Below are 20843 nucleotides of genomic sequence, written 5' to 3'. Positions count from 1 at the left end.
CCGGATCAAAGCAAGCTGGGGAGAAAATAAACACAATAGGGGTGATTGTACAAGGCTTTTTAGACTCTAGGTTACGATGTGAATTCATAAACGAGGCCCAAATAAGAAATCGAAAACACACCCCCAAAAAAGAGAGACTTTTAATTTGCTTTCTGTTTTCTCCCGTCACGTGCCCATGAATCACCTTCGCAGCCAGAGGTGCCTTGAGCGTGCTCCAGCAAGCCTGAGGCCTACCAGCGTTTCTTAACGCCGTTTATAAGGCAAAACCAAACGGCAGCTGCATTAAAAATTAAAAAAAAAACCCTTTTAAAAAAATTTTTAAAAATAAAAAAATTCAACCCTCCCCACCTCGACCTGGAAACCTTCCCAAGCCTCTCACCCGCCCCAGTAACTGCCACACAGGCGGCGGACGCGGCTTGGGAGGATAAAAGCCGTTGGGGGCGGCAGTTGGGGCCGTTACCTCAGTCTTCTCGCGCAGGTGGGTGAGGGGTGGCGGGAACGGCCTCCGCCGGGCGGGTCCTGTGAGGCGGCGCAGCGCCCGCCTTCGCGGGCGCTGCGCCGCCTTCCAGGACCCGCCCGGCCCAAGCCCCTCCTAGCCGCCCTGGCCCGCTCTCAGCTCCATCTCCCTTTCCCTCCGCAGCGCCATGCGGCTCCCTCTTTGCGTCTTGGGGCTCCTGGGGGTCCTGCGCCATGGCGGTGCCTCAGGTGAGTGCGGTGCGGTACGGGGGGACTGTGAGCCGTGGCCGCCATTAGGTGGCCGGAAGGCTGGTGGAGCCCGGCTTGTACCGGGGAGAGGGTGTTTTTGGCCGGGTCGATATCTAGCAGGATGGAGGGGCTTGTTGCGAGGAGGGGGCCTGCAGAGCCTTTTAGGGGGTGTCCCAGGCGGTGGTGGGGTGACCTGCTGCTGTCTCGAGGGTTGAGCAAGAGTGAGGATCAAAGCGAAGATGCAGCTGTCTGCGGAGCTGGAGAAGAGTTTTGTATATTCGTGGTTATCTTAATCTTTGATGTGGGCAGGGAGGACCCATTCCCCCCCCCCTTTTTTTCCCCCCATTTTCTTACACCTTAATTGTTATGAACGCCATCATTTTAACTCTTACATGGATCTCCTGGACTAATTTTTACCATGCTGTTGCAGGGATATGGTACAGGCTAATGAGTCTGGTGTAGCTGTATTCCTCTAAGGAAACGAGGTGGCATTCACTACCCGTGAGTTTATGTGAGAGAGGGAACAAGGTTAATAGCGGGATTTTTTTTTTTTTGGACCACATACAGGCGGTCGTGGGTTCCCAGCACCCTGTGAATTGTGCATTGAAAACCACTGGCCCTATAAAATTAAGGAAATGAGCGTAACCCCGTAGAATTTGAAGCTTGGTTCCTAAAACTGCTTGTTGGCTGTGCTGATGTAATCTGACTTTATTTGGCATGGACTTTTTTGTAATTCTGCTGTGTTCCTGTGTGTGGCTAAATGACTATGTGACTAAAATAGGCATCCAGAGGTAAGTGTACTGCAAGGAGTATAGCTTGTGAAGATTTAACAGCTGCTTACTTTTTTCTTGTTAAACTCTTATCTGTTCAAATAAAGGAAAAAATAATTGGTTTCCTTTCAGAGATAAGCAAGCAGTCCCTTATGTTAGGGCTGATGTAAGCCACCTGATCTTAGTTTTTATTTTTAAACTTGCCTCTAATGAAGCTTAATTCTCCAAAAGGAGAAATCTACTCTTGGGATACTTTGCAAGGCTGCAGGACAGAGTTTGGGATCAGTCTCAAGTGTGGAAGACTTCTTCCCTTTCCCCCACCCCAGTCTCATGCCCAAGATCTTAGTGAAGAGCCAGGTGTTCCCTGCTTCTTGCAGGCCCTAGAAGCTTAGGCTTGGCACCTGATGGTGGCAAGCAGGTCTGAGAATGAAGGCTCAATGTTCTTAGATCTTAATGTTTATATTAAAAGATGCTGACAAGCAATTTCTCTCACAGACTTCATTGAAAATGGGTCATGTGTTGAGTAATTTTTTTACAGTATGTAAAAATGCAGAATAAATATGGGACTAAGCTAACTGCTTTGCCTTGAAGGAGCCTGTTGCTGTATTTCCTTGCAGAACTGAGAGTGGAGGGGGAAAGTACTTTCCTCATGAAAAGCTAATAAGCTGTGTAATTTGTGTACCAATATCTAGCTGATCATTAGGCCTTTTAAACAAGGACACTTGCTTAATGGTTCACTTATTTGAAATTGTCTTGTGGTTATTCAGTCTGGACATCCAGGTTTGCAGGGGTGAGCTCTGCTATCTCCTAATATGGGAAGATCCGGCTTCATTTTAGAAGTGCTGATAAGTAAAATCTGTGCATGATGGCCTATATTACCTCTCTGGGGTTCTGATGGGCTGCAGCTCTTCAAACCTAGTATTTGTGCAGAAGTGTTTCATATATCATGTTTGTTACCTCCCAGGGAGCTCCACCTTCATGAGGCAGGAGTGCAGCTGGCCTTGTTTGCTACATCCAAACCAAGTTGTTTAGTGTTGGAAAAACTAAAGCAAGTTTATAGTGTAATCAGGATTGAGCAGTGCCCTTCTCATAAAGGGAGCTTGTCTGGATGAACTTAGTTTGTGCTAGCTGTTTAGTCTATGCAGAGACAACATTTTAAAATAAAGAGGTTAACACAAAGCTATTTGGCTGTCTGAATGTATTGGACAGCTGGTCACTTGCATCTTGAAGTGTTATTGCCCAGATGCAAAAGTGACATCTTAATCAACAGTGCTAGCAATGTGACTGAGTCTTGTGTGTTCTGGCTGATAATCAAAGTGGATTAGTAAAACTGTAAGCAGGTGAGATGGGTACTTCTTGCCTCACTTTTCAGGCTGTAGAAGACCTCATGACCTCTAACTTGGTGAACAGAATAGTCTTCTGGGATGGAAGTGGTGCTCTTGGTGACAAGCCAAGTTCTGTGGCACTATCTGCTGTAAGCATCAAACTGTGCTCTAAGCATGAGTCCCAGTACACATGCAATTAAAGTTTAGAAGCTTTCATAAATCTTCTTGCTTCTTTTGGGGGTGGGGTGGGTGGTGTCTTTATTTGGGGTTTTACTAGTGTGGGAAGACAGAGACCTTGTAGCAGGACTCTGCTATGGATCCATGTATGCATGGCTTTACAGGTCTGATATAATATGGCTGCTGGTTTTATTCTGTTAAGTAACTGCATACTCCTGTTTTCCCTGCTCAAACTAGTTTTCAGTCTGAGCTTGCATTTCATCTCCATTAAATGTCTTCATGTGGCTACTTGTTGATGTATTCCCTACACTGGAAGGTTATTCTTGCATCTTAAAGCTCACATAAGGTTATTCTGCATATCCACTGTAAGCTGGTTGGCTCAGGGTAGAAATGCATTTTCTCTGGCTGTAGGGAACCTCTTTGAGGCAAGCATAATGTTTGAGTATGGCTCTGTAGGTTAAGACTGTTCCTGTATGGGCATCAATGGCATTTATTCAGTTGTGTTTCTTAATGGAAATTAGACTGCTAGGTGTCATCAAGAACCTTGTATGCTTAACTTTATTGGTGGTGGGGATTGACACTTGACTATTGGAGCCGGAAATGTGGTTTACTTAAAGCATCAAATGAACTGAGAGCTTGGCACTGAATCGGCAGAATGGAAGTGGTTCGAGCTGGGTGTTGCTTGTTGGGGAAACTGCATGTCATAGGGAAGGGATAATAAATGCTGAGCCTCTGTAGAGTTGGTTATCTTCTTGCTTAGAGTTAGGAATAAGGACTTTTGATCTCAGAAGACCCCAGAGAGGGTCAATTCCTTTGCTGTCTTTACTGGTTTTGCCCTTCATGTGGGAGAAGAGATACAATGTGGAGTGACAGAGTGGACTGTTGTCCACCTCTGTTCATCGGTTCTTTTATATGCTGGACTATCTGCACTCCTGTTCTAGTATTGGTACTAGTATACCGAGTAATACATGCTCAACCCTCTATCTTTGCTCTGCTCTTGCTCAGTTTCAGCAATGCTGACTTCCTTTAAGTATGTTTTCTGTTGATAATCTCTGTAATAGCAAGGGTTCCTCTCTTATATCCAACCCAAAACTACTCTGACATGCAGTGACCATCATACTTCTCCCTACAAGGTGAAGAAGAGGGCATAGTCTGGCATCTTACAGGGTATTTCCAGACTTTCACTGTTTGAAGCAAGTGAAGTAATAAAAAAAGCTGGGGGGCCTGCATGTTGTTCCTGGCTCTGTTGCTGACTGAGCTCTGTTGTTGGGTCAACTATGTCACTTCTGTGGTGGTGTTTTCTTTGCTGTGTGTGCTGCCAAACCTGCAGTCCTGTTTGGTGTGCTACCTTCAGCAAGATCAAGCTTGCCCAAAGAAGCAGCTTGCATGCTGTGGCCAGTACTACATGTTCATGCAGGTCTCTGTATCTGTCCTTCAAAGCATCTCTGACAACACTGAACTCTGTATGGCTCAGGTAGTCTAATGCCTGTCTGAGAACTTGTGATAGCAACAGGCCTGATGAATTGTGAGTTGGTTAATTTGTCTTGCTCTCCATGCTCTCTTTCTGCCTCAGAGCAGCACCAGTGACTTTTTCAAATGACAGAAAAAGAGAAGGCTGGAAAGGTGCTGTAGTCTGTGGCCATGTGGCAGTTGCTCTTCAGCGAACTTTTTAGAAGGTTCTGCTGCTCTGCAGTGCTTGTGAACTCTCCTTTAGTCATCTTTCAAGCCTGGTTAGAAATGTGGTTCAAGGAGCCTGTAAACAATAAGCTGAAAAATACTTGTCTGATGGATGTAGCCATTCTTGTTCTTCACCCTAATCTATGCTCTTCTGTCTGGACTTTGGTTTAAAATGTATGTCACATGCACTGTTTTAGGAGCAATTATGCAAGCAGTAAGGCAATGTAGAACACCATGCCTTAATTTACCACACTAATTAAACTTGAGAGAGTGCCTCTGACATTTAGAGTCTCATGATCATGTTGAAGTAGTGGCTGCATGTCTTGCTGACAAATCTGTTTCTTATTTATGCAGAGGCCTCTGGGTATGAGTACAGAGTGGAGGTGAGAAACAAGAGAGCAATGCTTTTTTTTCCCCTTGATGTAGAGCATAGAGAGGATGTATATGGTTTTAGCTCTTTCCTTAAAAGAACATCTAAGTATGACTGTCTTGTGGTTCAGGAAACTGTGCTGAAGTTCTAAAAGATCGAAGAAAAATATTTTTCCTGTATTCTAAGCTTTCACTCCAAATTTCTGAGTGCATAGATGTATAGTCAGTGCCTTTTGAATGCTTTTCTTTAGCATTCATACTGCTAGTTGCATTTCTGGTAGAACTTAAGTGCTAAGGAGGAAAGAGGTCTTGTGAAGGGGAGGATATCTGAATGCTGCTCAAGGGACTCTAGCAGAAACAAAGGAATACACAAAGCTTTCTTGTAGCTCTAATTTTATGTTAATTACTGTTAGAAAAAGTTTCTACTCCAAGTTTTCAACCTTAACACAAACTGCAGATGATTGGACTGGAAAATGGAGAATCTTTTTTTCCTCCTAGGTGGCTTATGATCCCCACATTTCAGCTGGGGTTTTATTGGTGATGCAGTACTGGTATTAACTGAATTTTGAGGGTGAGCGTGCAAGGGTTGAAGTTAGCAAGATGAGATGATTTAGACTTTGCTGCTGCCTTCTTCCTCTGCTGTGAGGTGAGTGGAGGAGGCACGAGGGTAGGAGTTCACCTCTTTTTACATATCATCAACAGGCAAAGAAACTGGCTAAAGATGCCAATTCTTGGCAGGGGAGAGTGAAAAATAACAGGAAAGGAGTTAGCTGAAACTGTACCCAGTACTCTGAGAAGACTGTATCCCTTCCTTTTTTGGATGGGAGACCACCTGAGTTATCAGCAACAGTGTATATGGGATGGTGCTGTTGATTACTCTGTGCTTCTGTTGGAGTACTTGACAGTATGAACCCTTTACACTAGAAGAGGCAACTTTATTGAGGAAGTACTGTGTAAGCGTATCATTAAACTTGATAAGTTTTGGGTTTGCTGCGCTACTGTGTGTGCACGCAGGGGAATTCAGGGAAAAACCTGAAAGGCATTGTGCATGCTCTGCAACCATCTAGTCTGCCTGCTAACCGCCAACAAAAGAGAATCTTGTGGCTTCTGTACAGCTGCTTCTCTTTCCTCCTTTGACATCCCCTGTCCCTCAAGAGCCCAGCATGGGGAGAAACCAGGCTTTCTTGCAGGACTTGGATGGTAAGCCAGAGCTGATTCTCAAATAATCTTATATCCTAGGTCATGTGGTTCACTTTAATTTAAAAATGACAGTGGATCATGGGATTATGCTCATCGTAAGAAGAAATGGTCTTGGGTTGTGTCTTGGAAAAAATTAGTCAGATTTTTAGATACAGAAATCGGGGTCCAACAGTCCTAATAATTAAGAATAGCATGGGAGCAAAAGACCTATGTGAAGTAGCTGAAAGTGGGTAAGTATACATATGTAAACTACAGATTTGATGCTGTGTTATAGAAGTTGACTCCAACTCCCATGGTCTGGGACTTCACCCAGGAAGTCTAACAGGTATTGTGCAAGTTGGCTGGCTAATACAAGCATACTTGCCTGTATTTGGTGAAGAGCAAGTAGTCTTCAGTATCCTCTGTTATTTACTCTACTGAATGTTACTTGCTGTCGATTGCAGTAGCTGATCAGCTGCAGCTAGTGTCTGTTGCTGATGAGCTCAGCTGTATCAAATACTGAGCTCCTGGCAGGAAGTCCTGCCCCATGTGCTTAGGTGAGTGCCAGGCTGCATGGTGGGTTCTCTAGTTTTATCTGTTCTTGTAGGTATAGCTCTGTGTATAGTAGTCTCTAAAACCTTATTACAGCTTACAGGATGAGAGTAGCATAAAACAACATCTTGCTCTGTTCCCAGCTGACTAATATTATGCTACTGGAAGCTTCCAGGCTTCCCTCTGGACAAAAAAGTGTCATCTTCTTTTTGTAATGCAGGTCTTCTTGAGCTCTCCTTGGGAAAATTCAGAAATGTGCTACTTAACCAGACCAACCCAGTGGAAGCTGTAATCAGGAACATTGCAAGCAATGTGACTGTCGTAATTTTTCAAGTACATGCCCAGCAAAGCAATGTGGTGATATCCTTTGATAAGGTATGGTAAGAGTGTCACTTCTGTTCTTAACTGCTACTTTTCTTTCAACAAAGGAGTTGGCTCTGATACATGTAGGCATATAGAACTGAAGCTATATAAATATGAGTATCTTACCTGCATGGCTCTTAGGCATTCTGAAGCTGAAATAATACTGTCTGTCTTCTACTTATATGTCATAGCTGCTATTTTGAAGGACTGAATGCTAAAGGAGTTTCAGAGCTGGCTTGAAAATGTTTCAAGACTCTTTGTTCTTGGTGGAAGTGGTGCTTTTGACATGTGACTGTTGACTGCTATCCATCAGCCTGTCAAATTAAAAACAGATTCATGAGAAGTATTTGCCAGATATACCTTATACAATAAATATGATCACTTTGGGATGTTTAGTTGTCTGTTGTTTATGTGGCTGGGATCTAGCCACTACAGATATGATGTCTTGTTACCCCAGCTCCTTGTTCTGAATCTAATTCTCCTTTGGTGGCACATGGAGAAATTACTCCATAGTACTCCAGTGAAGGCTGCTACTTCTAGCCAACAATATAAGCATTCCTACTGCTATACACTAGCTTCAGTTTGTCCCGTCATTACTGGGATGCATTTTAAAATACTGATTTTTATGGTGCTGTGAGGCTCTAAGTGATATTTGAGCAGAATGTAGACTAAGCTGAAGGTAGTAGATGGAGATCTGACAGCTGCCATCCAGTTTCCCTCTCCCCATCAATATTTTCCAAATGATAATGTACTGAGTGCCAAGGAGTATTCTGGGAAGCTTAGGAGATGAATAACCTGTAACACAAGTCACCCAGCTCAGTCATCTTTGTACTAGTGAAATAGCCAGGATTACAGGGCTAAGGCATTACTGTTACACCTGTTTGGTCTTTGATTACCACTGGTAGAATCTTCTGCTGTCAATTCAGACCCTCTTTGCATTCATGGGCCTTACCAGGCCAAGGACAGTGATGCATAAATATGGCTATACTGCTTTTGGGGCTGGCCTGTCTCTAGAAATATGAAGCTGAGCCAGACCTTAAAGCCTGCCAGGTCCAAAGTGCTTCCTTAACAGTGTTGCCTCAGATAACTGTGGCCTTCTTGAACAAAAGCACATTTTCCATGCTGAAAAATAGATTAGACTGCAGGTCAATTGGTTGTTCCAGCTGTGTGAGTGTGACACTGCTACTGCTGCCTGATCTTTCCTCAGGACCACTGATTCTGAAAAGGATGGTGGTGTGGGCATTGGGTCTGTAGCTGACCTGGCCCCAAGCACTTTTGTCTGGCATGACTACTGTTAAGCCAGCTGTCATACCATCATCTCCATTCTGGTAGAGATAGTGAGGTGCTTCTGCACTTTGGTTCCCAGAGTGCCCTTTAGTGACATCTCGCAACTTTTTGTGAGGGATATTCCAATACTTTTACACCTTTACTAGTCACTCCATTGCTGTGCAGCAGTAGACTTCAACTAGCTAGATTTCTCTGCAATTTGCTTAGGATTATTAACTCTTCAGTAGTCTCAAACTTGTCACTTAGGTTTTTGAGCCTGAACTAGGCAGTGTGTGGTGTCAGAGGCCACTCCCTTTTTTTTTCATCTTCCTTTTTTACAAGCTAGCTAAGGGCTGAATGCCTCATCTGTGGCAACTGGTGCTGAAATATGTGCCCTACAGGTTTGTGGCAGGAATGTGACTCCTGTGCAATACATCAAGCTGTGGTGGAAATCTTCTCAAGAAGAACTGCTTGTTTATATAATTTGTTTCTGTCCAGAATCCATCTGTGAACAGCTCAGGAACCGGAGTAGACAGAGGACTGGTTTCAATCCTTCGGCCTCAACAGAGTGTATGTACATGGTACCTTCGGTCACTGGATGCTAGCCAGGTGCTCAGCACAGCTATCTCTATTCCCTATATGGAGAAAGGTATGTTCTTATTACTTGTAATAAGCAGAGCTGGTATCCCTTAACAAGTTAACTATGAAAGGAAGTGTTGACCTTTCAGAGGTGATGCTCTTACGTGGTACAAACATATGATGGAGATGCCAGAAATTCTTTTGAAAAGGGGCGAAAAAGTTTAGTATCACTGCTGAATTGCAAGTCGCATATAGGATGTACTGTATGGTCTTGTCACAACTTCAGCCTTGGAGTAGAAAACTGCTGTGCATATGTATCAGGACCTATCTTAGACTGCAGTGAAACCACTTGTATTGTCTGTAGGACTAGAATCTGACAATTTTATGTTCTCAGCAAGCAGGCTATGCCTGCAAGTACATGCATTGCTGAGGTCTTGGAACTCTTTTCATGCTGTGTAAGGGGGGGAGTAAATCCTACTACAGTTATATTTTTTGTGTTCTAGATCCTATTCCTGGAGCCTGCAATCTAGAATTTGACTTGGAAGTGGATCCAAATATTTACCTAGACTATACATTGGTTGATATACACATCAAGTTTGCCCCTGCAAACTTGGGATATACCAGGTATGTGGAAAAACATCGGTGCACTGAGCAAGACCTCCTTTGTCCTGTATTTGGCCAAGGTCATAAAATGAGATTCTGCTGGAAAGGCTGACCATCCAGCTGCTGGCAGAAACCTTGTTTGCTGCAACAAACTGAGAAGTAAATGAGGAAAAGGAGGAGGGAGAGAGGTAACACAGAGAGGTAAAAGTTGAGAGTTGCATCTTGTGGGAGAGGTTGTGCAACTTCAAATGTGCAAGCAGTCAGCAAATACTGGATTTTCCTATTCCTCATAATGTCTTAACCTCTTTGAGGACCAGCTGTGTATTGTAGTCAGTTTTATTCTTTTACTGGTACTGAAGCATGATAATAGCCTAGAGTTCTGTTTAGTATTGAGACTTCAAGTTATAAGGCATTATTTCCTGAATGGTGCCTGATTTTACAGGTGATAGGCAGGGAATGGGGAAGGCTATGTTCAGAGCTGTATACGTAGTATGTGTGGAAAACCAAACAGTGATGCTGTGATCTTTGGCTGTTGTGACCTCTTGGAATTCTTGTGCTGGTTCCTTATGACAACTGATAGAAAGCCTCTGTAAATGTAAAGGCAGGCATCATCACAGACACTACTTGCGTCAGGGTAGTTCTGTGTAATACTGCTGTAGTCTGTGCTCACAAACATTTACAGTCTAGTTTTGAATTAGTTTCTGGTGTTAAATTCTAGAGAGTAGAAGCCAAATACTGCCAACTTGGACAGGTAACTTCTGAAAACTAATTTTAAGATCCAGGGGCTTGTGCTGGGCACATAGCTGATCTCTTTTTAATTGTAGAGGAGCAAACCCACCATCCTGTGATTCAGGGACTGGTCAGAACTCCAGATGGCGACTGCGCTATGATGTCTACCAGTACTTCTTACCAGAGAACGATCTTTCTGAGATGGTACTCATGAGCCACATACGGAAGATGTCTGAGGTGGAGAGTATCAAAGCTAATGGCATTAAAGTAAGTCTGAAGTACTGGTGTACCAGGCATGTGGCAGTGGCACTGTCTTAAGTTTTCTTCTTCCTTGAGTGGTGACATAAGCAAGCTGCTGATGCTTCAGGCTTCTTGCTTGTATCTGGGTTTTCTCGCTAGGAAGTAAACAGTGAGTGATGCATGCAAAATGGCAACCACTCTCTCTTGGGATGGAGGTGGCTAGTTAGCACAGCCTGAAATGTGGCAGAATTGAGGCTTCTTGCAGTGGGCTCTGGTATTAGGTAGATGTTAGTGACTGGTCTGTGGCGTGTTTCTGTGTCTTGCACTTTCCTCAATTAAACAAGCTCTTATTGCAGTGTCTTCCTGCTTGCTGAATACTACTTTAGTCATGGTGCTCCGTCAGTGATGTTGAGGCCAGCTTGCCTATAGTAATACTGCTGCTGAGTGCCTGTAAATCCAGAAGTCAGGCCACTTCTGACAAAGACTGATATCCTACAATGCCTGATAGATGCTGGGGACTGGCATCCTCAGATGCTGAGAACTGGGCAGGGAATGCAAGGAAGAGAGGAGGGAGGAGAGTATAGTGGAACTGGACTAGAAACAGGCCCCATTTGGAGTGGTGCGAAGAGACCTGATATGCGAGAGCAAACACTTGCTGCATGTTTACCTACTCCCTGGCAAAGAGATTGGAAGGGACAGAGATGAGGGAATCTCAGTGGCTGTGACCTGTCTGGCCTTGTTAGGGAGTAGAATGGCAGCCTTGCCTGCTTCAGAGGCCAGACCTGGGTTAGACTGACAGGGAAACTGAACTGTGTCCTCAAATGGGGAGGAGCAAAACATATGAGTGAGAGAGTCTTCTCCCGTGTCAGAAAGCATAGTAATGTTGGAGGAAGTAGTCTGTCCTGTAAGCCTTCAATGCTGCAAGTGATAATACTGAGAGGGTTCAGAATAAGAGAGCTCTTGCCTGCAGTTCTTGCTGATCATTATCCTTGAGCTGCTGAGTATTCCCTCAGCTGTATGGACATATCAATATGCCAACAGTGACAAGCGGTTCCTTGCAATTAAATATTCTTTACTGTTCCAGATGCTTACACTGACAACTGATGACAAGACCAATGTCTACTTTTCCTCGCTTCCTGGACAAGGTGTGATCTACAATGTCATAGTATGGGATCCTCTTTGGAATACTTCTGCTGCATACATACCTGTGCATACATATGCCTGCAGCTTTGTTGACCTGGTGGATAACTGCTCTTCTCTCAGTAAGTTGGGACTTGTATGTACTTGCCAACTCATTTCAAGCTGCTTGTGCTCCAACATGCTGAGTGGTGCTTTTGAGATTTAATTTTTTTTAAATGTGTGAAGGAGCTCTTTGTTCTACACTAGATATATTTTGTTACTTTATGACAGAGTCTACTTCTTGATTGAGGAGAAATTTTAGAATGAAGAAATAAGACTAAGGAGAGCTATTAGCAATTGAAGGTTTAACTTAATAGAGGTTTAATATGTGGCTTACAGATATATAACTTTCAACTCTGTAGTGACACTCTAGCTTTTTCCATTTGAACTGGATATATAATCTTAAATCACTTCTAGGACTATAGATGCTGCAGTGAAACTAAGCTAATAAAACATGAACTAGATTAGGGTCCAGCCTAACTTTTCTAACTGTTCTGGTGCTAACAGGAATCAGTAACTTACAAATATTTTAGAAGGAGATGATCACCTAAAATAAGGATGAAGGTAATGCCAGCAAAAGCAAAATGACTACAAAGTCATGCTACTTTGTACAAAGCTATATAATGATAGAATTTGAGCAGAAGAGGAGCAAAGCTGCCACCCCCATTATGACTGCAGAAGGGACAAGCATAATGGGTAGAATGTGGTTCATAAAGTAAGACTTGTTCTCATGATTATTTTCTTATATACTGTAACACAAGTAACTGTTGTCAAACTCAGTGTTGTCTTATGACAACATGAGACAAATTATCTAGGCTAAGCCCCTTTTCCCTAAATCGGAGAACTAGGAAGATGTGGTTTACTTGTTTCAAATAGCTTAAATACCAGTAAGAATTTTGCCTAGGAGACAGAGGTGAGCCATACTGGGATGCTGCTGGTCCTTTCTGTTGCATGGAGAGTATATTAAAGGGAGACTATGGTGAAGGCTGCAGTGGTAAAGACTATAGCTGCTGCCTGGGTCACTAATCCTGTAGCGCTGATTTTTATAGATGATTGGATGTCCCTTTTTTAAAGCTGAGCAGAGAATTTTCAGGTAAAGCTGTATCAGTATTATAAACAGCAAGTTACAGCTACTTAACTATTGTTACAGAAACTTCAGTCTTTTGAATAAGGAGGAAGCTCTTGATTTCTTAATCAGACTGGAATTACTTCAGTATTCTGTTGGAGATCCTATCAAGATAACTGTTAGTTCAGGCATTGCTCACATGGTGTGTCTGAAGGAGGGGCAGCTATTAAGCTGTCAGACTCAGTGGCAGCAACCTGACCTTACCTTAGACTCATTGTTGGGACTACTAGGTGGAATGCTCTAGTATAACCCTTTCTTTCTCCTTGTAGGCAAACTCTCTACCAAAGTATTCTTCACTGCTCTTGCTGTTCTTGGTCTGTTCACTTGCTTTTTTGGACACAGATTCTGGAAAACAGGTATTGAATGTTGTTTTTTTTTCTCATAAGTCTGGTTGAAATTTCATAGATGTTACTTGGAATGGTGGTGTTAATACTGAGATTTACTTGATAGTGATTATGTGCCAATTAGGTCCGCTGCTTTGCTTTTACAGGATCAGAGCTTTTACCTGCAGAGGAAGAAGTTTCTGGTATGCAAAGAGCAGAAATGTAGAACTAGGGCGCATGCTGGGCAATATAAATACGTAATCTTTTTTGAACTATTTGAAGTGCTTGAGGACACCCCTTTCCAGAACAAAGTGTTGTCTGGCTTTCCTTTTGTGCTTCTCAGCCAGTGAGCTGATAGGTTCTTTCCATGTTGTAACATGAAGATGTCTGAAGATGTACTGAAGTGGGCTTGGTATGAAGTGATATGACAGCATACTAAGTCTTTTTTTCTTCTTCTCTAGACTTATTCTTCATGGGCTTCATATTCACAGGATTCTTCTTCTTTGTATTCATTACAAGGGTAACTGGCCTTGGTTATGATGGTAAGTAGATGTGTTGGGATACCCTCTGCTTTTCCCAAAATATTGTTGTTATGAATCCCTTAAGTAAAGTCTCAGTTGTGCTTGTTGTTGGCCAGCCTTAGGAAGGATAGGGGGATGATACCTGGGTACTTGAACTGAGTTCAGATTTGCCATAATAGCTGAATATGCAACAGAGTAACTGTTGCTTCCAACATCAAATAGTGATGCAGAATTCATAGCTGCAACTATTAGAAGACAAATTTGAGTATCTATCCAAGGAAGATACAGGATTTTAGAAACTCTGGAAATTTGCAACATACTTCCTTCCTACTTCTTTCATAATGGGTGGACCTCAGTTTCAGGTCAAATGCAAATTTCATCTGTAAAATGACTGAGTAGAAGGTCTGCATCCTGCTTGTTAATACTAGCAAGAATTAGTTCCTTTTGTCTTTGTCCTACCTCATAGGTGTGTTTGGGGTTTTTTGATACATGTGCATTAACTGTTGCAGCCATAACTGCCCTGGGAACTCAAGGTACTACCATACATAGTAGCAAGACTTTCATTCCAGTCCTATGCCACTCTTTCAGTAGCACATCCTCAGTTACAGATTGGAGTCTGAGTGAAATGCATGAAGCAAATACTGATACTCGTTTGGCTTTTTTCAGGAAGTTTTCATTAGGTAACAAAATCACGCATGGAAGTAAAGCTGCTGAATACATTATTGCAGTAACTGAAGTTTTGATAGTGTTGGAATTGCCCCTTTTCTTTTTCAGTGCGTCTTATTTTGACAGCAGTAGCTGGAATTATTGGAGGGCTTTTCCTGGCTGCAAGCTGGTGGAGATTTGGATCTGTCCTACTCTGTATGTTTATTATTGGACTTGTGCTGGGATTTCTCTTTTCATCAACAGTCTTCTTTACTCCACTAGGTATGCACTGAAATACTCTGCTGCAAAGTGCTATTGAGTGATGTGTTGCTGCTGTATTACAGGGACACTGCAAGGCTCTAAGATGAATGCCACTATCTGGTTTATCTTAGTGTTATATTTAGCTTTCCCTTTCCAGTGTTGGGAGGAATAGACATGTACCTGAAGCCTTCTTTCAGGTGTGCTGTAATTAAAACTACTTAGGGAATCTGCACTGGTGGGAAAAGGAAACTGCTTATTCTGCAGAGAACTTGCTGAGGCTCTTCCTGCTTAAGCTGCATGCTACCTCAGCAGTCTGTGACACCAGCTCTGCTCTAGGCGAGCACTTGCTGTCTGTCTTGTTCTCTATCCAGAACAAGTCACAGTAGAAAATCTGCAGTCTAACTTGGAGGCTCCAGGCATAAAGGCATTGTGGATTAAGAGGAGCTCTTGCTGTTACCTTTCACCATACTACAGTGCAAGGCTCTGGGAGCACTGCATTATAAGACTCAAACTTGTATTTGCAGCTGGATTGACATCATTAGAGTCTTTAGAATGACTTTTAAAAAGATAAAAACAATAGACAAATCACTTAAAAGCAAGCAAGGCTGCTGAGCTGGCATCCCTCTGGGACATCAGAGCATTAGCCACACTGCTTTCTCTATTGTAATTTTAAATCTCAAAACTCTTCTACTTAAGATCCCTTGGTGGGACAGTTTTTCATTCTTAAGTCATCTGTGTTTGACTTAAGCCACAATTCTGTGATAATCCATGTAGTCCCTGGTTGTTCTTCATTAAAGTAAAACGGTGACTCAGCTGGGGGTCAGCTTGTCCCCTCTGTTTAATTGACAAGCCTTGGAAAGCAGGGGGAACAAAGTAGTGTTTGAGTGACTTAATTACTCTTCCTAAAGCCAGAAGAGTTTGTTTGCTTTGTGGTATTGTGATGGCTGTATTTGCACCATACTCTAGAGTTCAGCATACATAGATGTAGGCTTATAGATTATAAACCTATATAGGCAATAAAAAGCCTTCTTATTGGGCAGAAGTACTCTGGTACTTTTCATTCTTACCAGATGAGTAACATATACCTCATCAAAGATCTTTGTTTCATGGACAAGATCTGCTGTCCCAACTTAGAGTGCAGGACCTATACTTAACTGGGACAGTCTCTTTCTGTTCTTGTTTTGAGTAACTGTGTTACAGTGCATCTTAATCACATTTGAGCTCAAAAGCTAAGCTTTTCCACACTGTACTTAGATTTCAGAATGTACAGAATATGTGGGGGAAAAACCTTACCCCCAACCACTTACAAAAAAGGAAATGTTTTGCTACCTAGTGAATTACTTGTGGAATACGGTGTCTTTGCAGGAGACTACAGGGTCTTCCGTGATGATGTTGTGTTCTGGGTGACCTTTTCTTCTGTAGCTTTGATGATTCCAGTGCTCTTTGTTGGCTGTCCAAGAATTGTAAGTAATCTGTGCTTTCACCTCAGGAGGAAGGGGTGTCAAGGCTACTTAATGTAAAATGTAGTCCTGTGGGATATGCATAGAAGGCTTAACATGGCTTCATGAAGCCCAGCACAGGACCAGCTCTAGGCTGTTCCTGTTCAACCCTACTTTTGCTAAATGGTCCACAAGCAAAGGAATGACTTTTTGCAATGTTGTGCATAGCATCCACTAACACTTGCATTTAGTTGACTTGTCTTAATGGGGTGTCTGGATAACAGGTGTGTAAAGCCAGTTTCTTGTAGAAGAACTGATACAAAATGCTGCCTTAAGAAGGTGGGGAATAAAGAGTATTTATCAGTCTCCTAAAGCTGTGGTTTTTTTCTTCCCCTCTAGCTGAACATACTGGCCTCTGGAATAGTAGGCTCTTATGCAGTGATCCTAGCTATTGCTTGTTATGTTTACACAAGTCTTGCTTACATCACCTTAGACCTACTCAGAAGGGTCCTTAATGATTACTTCAGCAGAGCTTACACCAATGTGCCTTTTCAAACAAATGGTGAGTGCTGCTCTTAAGACTTCATTTTTTTAAAGAACTAGTATGAAATGCTTATTTGAGAAACCACTGCCTCTTTGGTTCCATTGTAAACAGTGAGTGTTGAGGGTAGGAAGGGAAGAAGGGAGAACACAGTAAGTACTGTGTGAGATTTAACACCTGGATGATAAATACTAGTCCTCCAAAAGAAATACTGAGTAGATTCAAAGACACCAACCTTCCAGCAGGTGTTATGTGACAGGCCCTTGTGAAAGGTGCTTCTCAGGCTTGGACTGCCACCTTGCTGGTGAGTTTGCAGAGTGGGCAGTCAAAAGGCCTAATACAGTGAACAGACTCATCTCAAATCCCTGTGCGTTCTTGCCTTTTCATGGATTTACTCTAGGTGTGTGAGGATGCAGAGACAATACTTCATTCCTTTTGCTAAACTTGTTCAGTGTTTGTGCTTGAGAAAGGAAGGAATCTGCTTTGTTCTTGCAAAGGTTCTGCTTTGATATAGGAATCTGTTCACTTTCTCTTTTTCAGACTTCATTATCCTGTCAGTGTGGACAATGCTGGCCCTCAGCGGAGTAACTGTGCAGCTTCGCCGAGAGAGAAGTGAAGTGCCCTTCCCACCACACCCCTATCTCACCTGGAAGCGGGAAAGGGAGCGCAGAAGCACCAATGTCTTAGACCCCAGCCATCATATCCCTCCCCTGAGAGAGAGGATCCATAACAAGCTACTGCATATCAAAGAGTTTTTTCAGAAAGAGCAGCCAGCTGGGGAAAGGACTCCGTTGCTTCTGTAACCTGCCAAATAACTGGTAGGAACAGAGAGGAAGAATCTAGGAATGGTGAGATGAGTGATCATCAGCAACGAGCCAGTGGTGCAGGATTTACCACTGCCAATTTGTCCTGCTTAATAAGAGGAATATATTTGCTCAATCTGGAAGAAAAGTTATCTGTCCAGTACACTACATGCTGTTTTGTGACTCTTTCCACAGTGGCCCACTCAGCCTGCTGTAACATGTATATGTCTAGCTGCAGAATCTTGTACTAATGGTCAAGTACAGGTATTTATCTTGTGGTGATCTAGTTTGATATTTAGGTATGTGAAGTATAAAACAGCCCTTAAAAAGCAACCTGTGCAATACTGGTTCTTCCCTTGCAGTGTGGAAACCACTACTGAAATATTGTCTGACTTGCTCCTGAAAGTGAGCAGTCTGTCAGATTGCAAGGGATGAGAGATAAGGACCATACACAGCAGGAGTTCTAGCAGGAACTGAAGTATCACCTTCTAATATAGGTACAAAATGTGTGGCTGCAGACACAATTGTTTCCAAGAAGTATTACTGAACCTTGCAAGCTAAACTGACTTGAATTTAAACTGCACTGAATTAACTGTTGTAAGTGTGCACACTGGGGCTCAGGAAGTGGATCTGATCTGAGACAAGAAGACTTTCTCCCTCACTTTCAGATGGTTCTGTAGCAAGCTGGTCATCTGGTCTCTGTACAGAGATGACTGCTAAGAGAACACAAGAGGTTTGCCTCCTTGTTTGCTTTCTGAACAGCCGGTGACTTGTTTCTGCTCTGGTATAATCTCTTTTTTGATGGTGCTGTCATAGAAGAAAAAACTAAATAAGCTCTTTGTAGCAGGCAGCAGTTTTTTCCTGGAATTGGTTGAAACACTAACTATTTTTATTTTTGATCAATATATCTTTTAATTTTGCCTTTAAGGGGTGAAAACAGCATCCAGCCAGCAAATACTGACCAGGAACCTTGCTGACTGAACATGTTCCTTACCAATTTGGATTGTATCTGCCCAAAGCAGAATGTAGTATAAAAACAGATAAGGGACCACTCTTGTGTTCAGTGGAGGATTGCAATCTCATGTGGTGGCTTTATTCACTTCCTTAAAAACAAAACAGCCATTTTCAAAATGCAAACTGGAGCATTGTGGTTTTAGCTCACATAAATGTACAAGCAGTCCTGAGACTGTCCTTGGTTTTACCTGCCCTTGCCCCCCATGCCCAATCCTGGTCTTCACGTTCAGTGTTTACATGGTGATCTGTAATGCATTGAATCGTAGTTGAAGTCTTGCATCCTCTATCTTGATACAGGTTTTGGTGGCTCTTTCTTCTTAACCTCACTATCTTTGTACCTTTAGTGTGGGCAGCAAAGTGCATAGTCCTTCCTGTCCGAAGGGGAATGGCTGTTCTACTACCTGAACGGAACCACTGTGAGTGAATACCCTAGTGGTGGAAACTTAAGTTCTCAGCCATCACTTTAAATTCTTGGTAGTAGGTATGTAAGAAACAGCTTGTTGTAAGGAAACTGGCAAAAGAACTTTATCTGGGAACTTAGTTGAAAGTTAAAACACCCTGGCAATAGGAAGGAATTAATTACTTTAAAATGACTCTACCGGCCATTTTTCTTTGAGTGAACGCTTAATGACATAGTATCTGAGGTGACTGAGCTGATCTGATGTTTAAAGAGACAAATCCCATGATTCCTTGGAGCTGGAACATCTGCCTCAAACAGCAGAGCAAGGCTGAGACCCTGCAGTTTGGGTCTTGCTTCACTGTGCTGTTGTGTGGCACATGAGGGTAAATGAGGAGCTCTTTCCCTGGCCTCTTGCAGGCTGATGCTTGCTTAGTACCCTTACTGAACTGATACTGAGCGTGTCTTTGCCGTATTCTATGGCAAGTAGCAAACACTTATTTGGTATATAAATGCTCTTAAACATGTTTACTTTGTTTTTTTTATAACTGCTGTGATTAACATTGTGGAAGAAACAAGTTTAACTCTAATTTTCTATATCTTTTATAATAAAGATGTCTTTTGAAAGACTGTTGGAACTAAAGTGGTCTCTTTGAATTCAATGATGCTTTTACAACTTAGCTTATGCCTTTGGTATTGTAGGGATAGTTTGTTTTGAAAAATTTCTTAGCCCCTCAAGGGATGGGGGGGAGCTTAGCTGACCTGTTGTGAGGACTTACTGTAGTTACAGTGACACCCAGAGGTTGAGAGTGTGGTTATGTTCTGTATGAAACCAGTGAGGAAGTGCGTGGTCCGAAGAGGCTGGTTTTTTGTTTTTTACAGCTTTGTCAGATGAGGTTCTAGAGAACAAAGGGATGGTTGTCACCTACTTCTTGACTGGAAACTAGTCTGCAAGATCATGTAGGAAGTCTATGGCAGAACTGGGCTTTGAACGCTTTCTGAGATCCTGACTTGGAGATTTTGTCTTTTTTTTTTATACTGGTAAGAGATGATGTGGGAATTTTCTTCCATATTCTGTAAGCCATAGTGAGTAACAGCAATAATGATCAGAATACACTAACTGAAGGGGTAACTTTCAAGGCTTTTTTGTGTACCCCCTGAGGCAGTTGCAAAAGCAAAACTGGATCCTACCCTGCTATGCCTCTGTTCTGACTGCAGAATCTCTTATTGGAGGCATTTACTGCCTTGCTGTGTTAGCTGCACTACCTTGCAGTTTTGCTAGCTTAAAATTATGCTGTCTGATGCTCCTGGGGAATCTAAATCTAAACTATGTTCTTCTAGGTAGTGATTCTCCTGTAAAATCAAGTGTTTCGAAGCTTCAGCTTACATGAAGCTTTCTGGACTATGATGGTGATCTGCTTCCTGCTGCTGTAGAGAATTCTCCTGCCATGATGGCTCCAGTACACTTCTTTCACTGAGTTTTCTGCAGTCTTTGCTGCACTGTAGTAATGCTGCAATGATCACATTGTGGTATTTGTCTTAGCTGCTTGTAGAGCTTTCCTAGGTCTGCATGCGTTCCAGTCCTGCCTCAAATCCGTGGGAGAAACTGTCTTCCTCCTCCCCTCACTCTCACACCCATGCTAATTCCTCCTAGCAGTTAAACAAGCTGTGGCACAAGTGGACTCAAGGACACTGATCTTTTCAAAGAAACAGATCTTCCTATGTTCTTGTGTCTCCTTCCTCCCTTTAAAAACACAAACCCGGCCTGACTACTGCTTCATGGAGTGCTACATGTGTAAGGCAGCTTGCCTACCTGCTTCCCCAAATGTTCAGAGAGCATGGCTGGAAAGCATGATTTGTTTCTGTTTTTGTAGGTGTACTGTGGAGGGGAGGAAGACAAACTCTTCCCCCCTCTTATGCTTTGTGTTTTGATTTGGGAGCAGGCCATGGGAAATTATAGAAGGGGCCCACAAAATAAATGTTCCTTTGTCATCTCTGCAGTTATGTATCCTATGCAAGTGGCCTTTCGTACTGGGTCTAATGGTTTGGTTCAGATCTTC

General features: G+C 42.7%; 1 protein-coding gene across 1 annotated transcript; it reads left to right on the top strand.

The window, feature by feature from the left end:
* Positions 1–192: 192 nt before the first annotated feature.
* On the top strand, positions 193–17520 carry TM7SF3 (transmembrane 7 superfamily member 3). The gene is made up of 13 exons (XM_075506801.1): positions 193–478; positions 641–705; positions 6975–7129; positions 8882–9032; positions 9466–9586; positions 10390–10561; positions 11619–11796; positions 13109–13195; positions 13624–13704; positions 14458–14610; positions 15955–16052; positions 16428–16590; positions 17110–17520. Exons 2-13 carry the CDS (start codon positions 645–647, stop codon positions 17370–17372), a joined length of 1683 nt encoding a protein of 560 aa, XP_075362916.1. The 5' UTR covers positions 193–478; positions 641–644; the 3' UTR covers positions 17373–17520.
* The last annotated feature ends 3323 nt before the right edge of the window (positions 17521–20843 follow it).

Source organism: Mycteria americana, chromosome 1 (genome assembly GCF_035582795.1).
Source record: "Mycteria americana isolate JAX WOST 10 ecotype Jacksonville Zoo and Gardens chromosome 1, USCA_MyAme_1.0, whole genome shotgun sequence".
Lineage (NCBI taxonomy): Eukaryota > Metazoa > Chordata > Aves > Ciconiiformes > Ciconiidae > Mycteria > Mycteria americana.
Note: the sequence above shows the minus strand (reverse complement) of the source record. Positions and strands in the feature narration are given on the sequence as shown.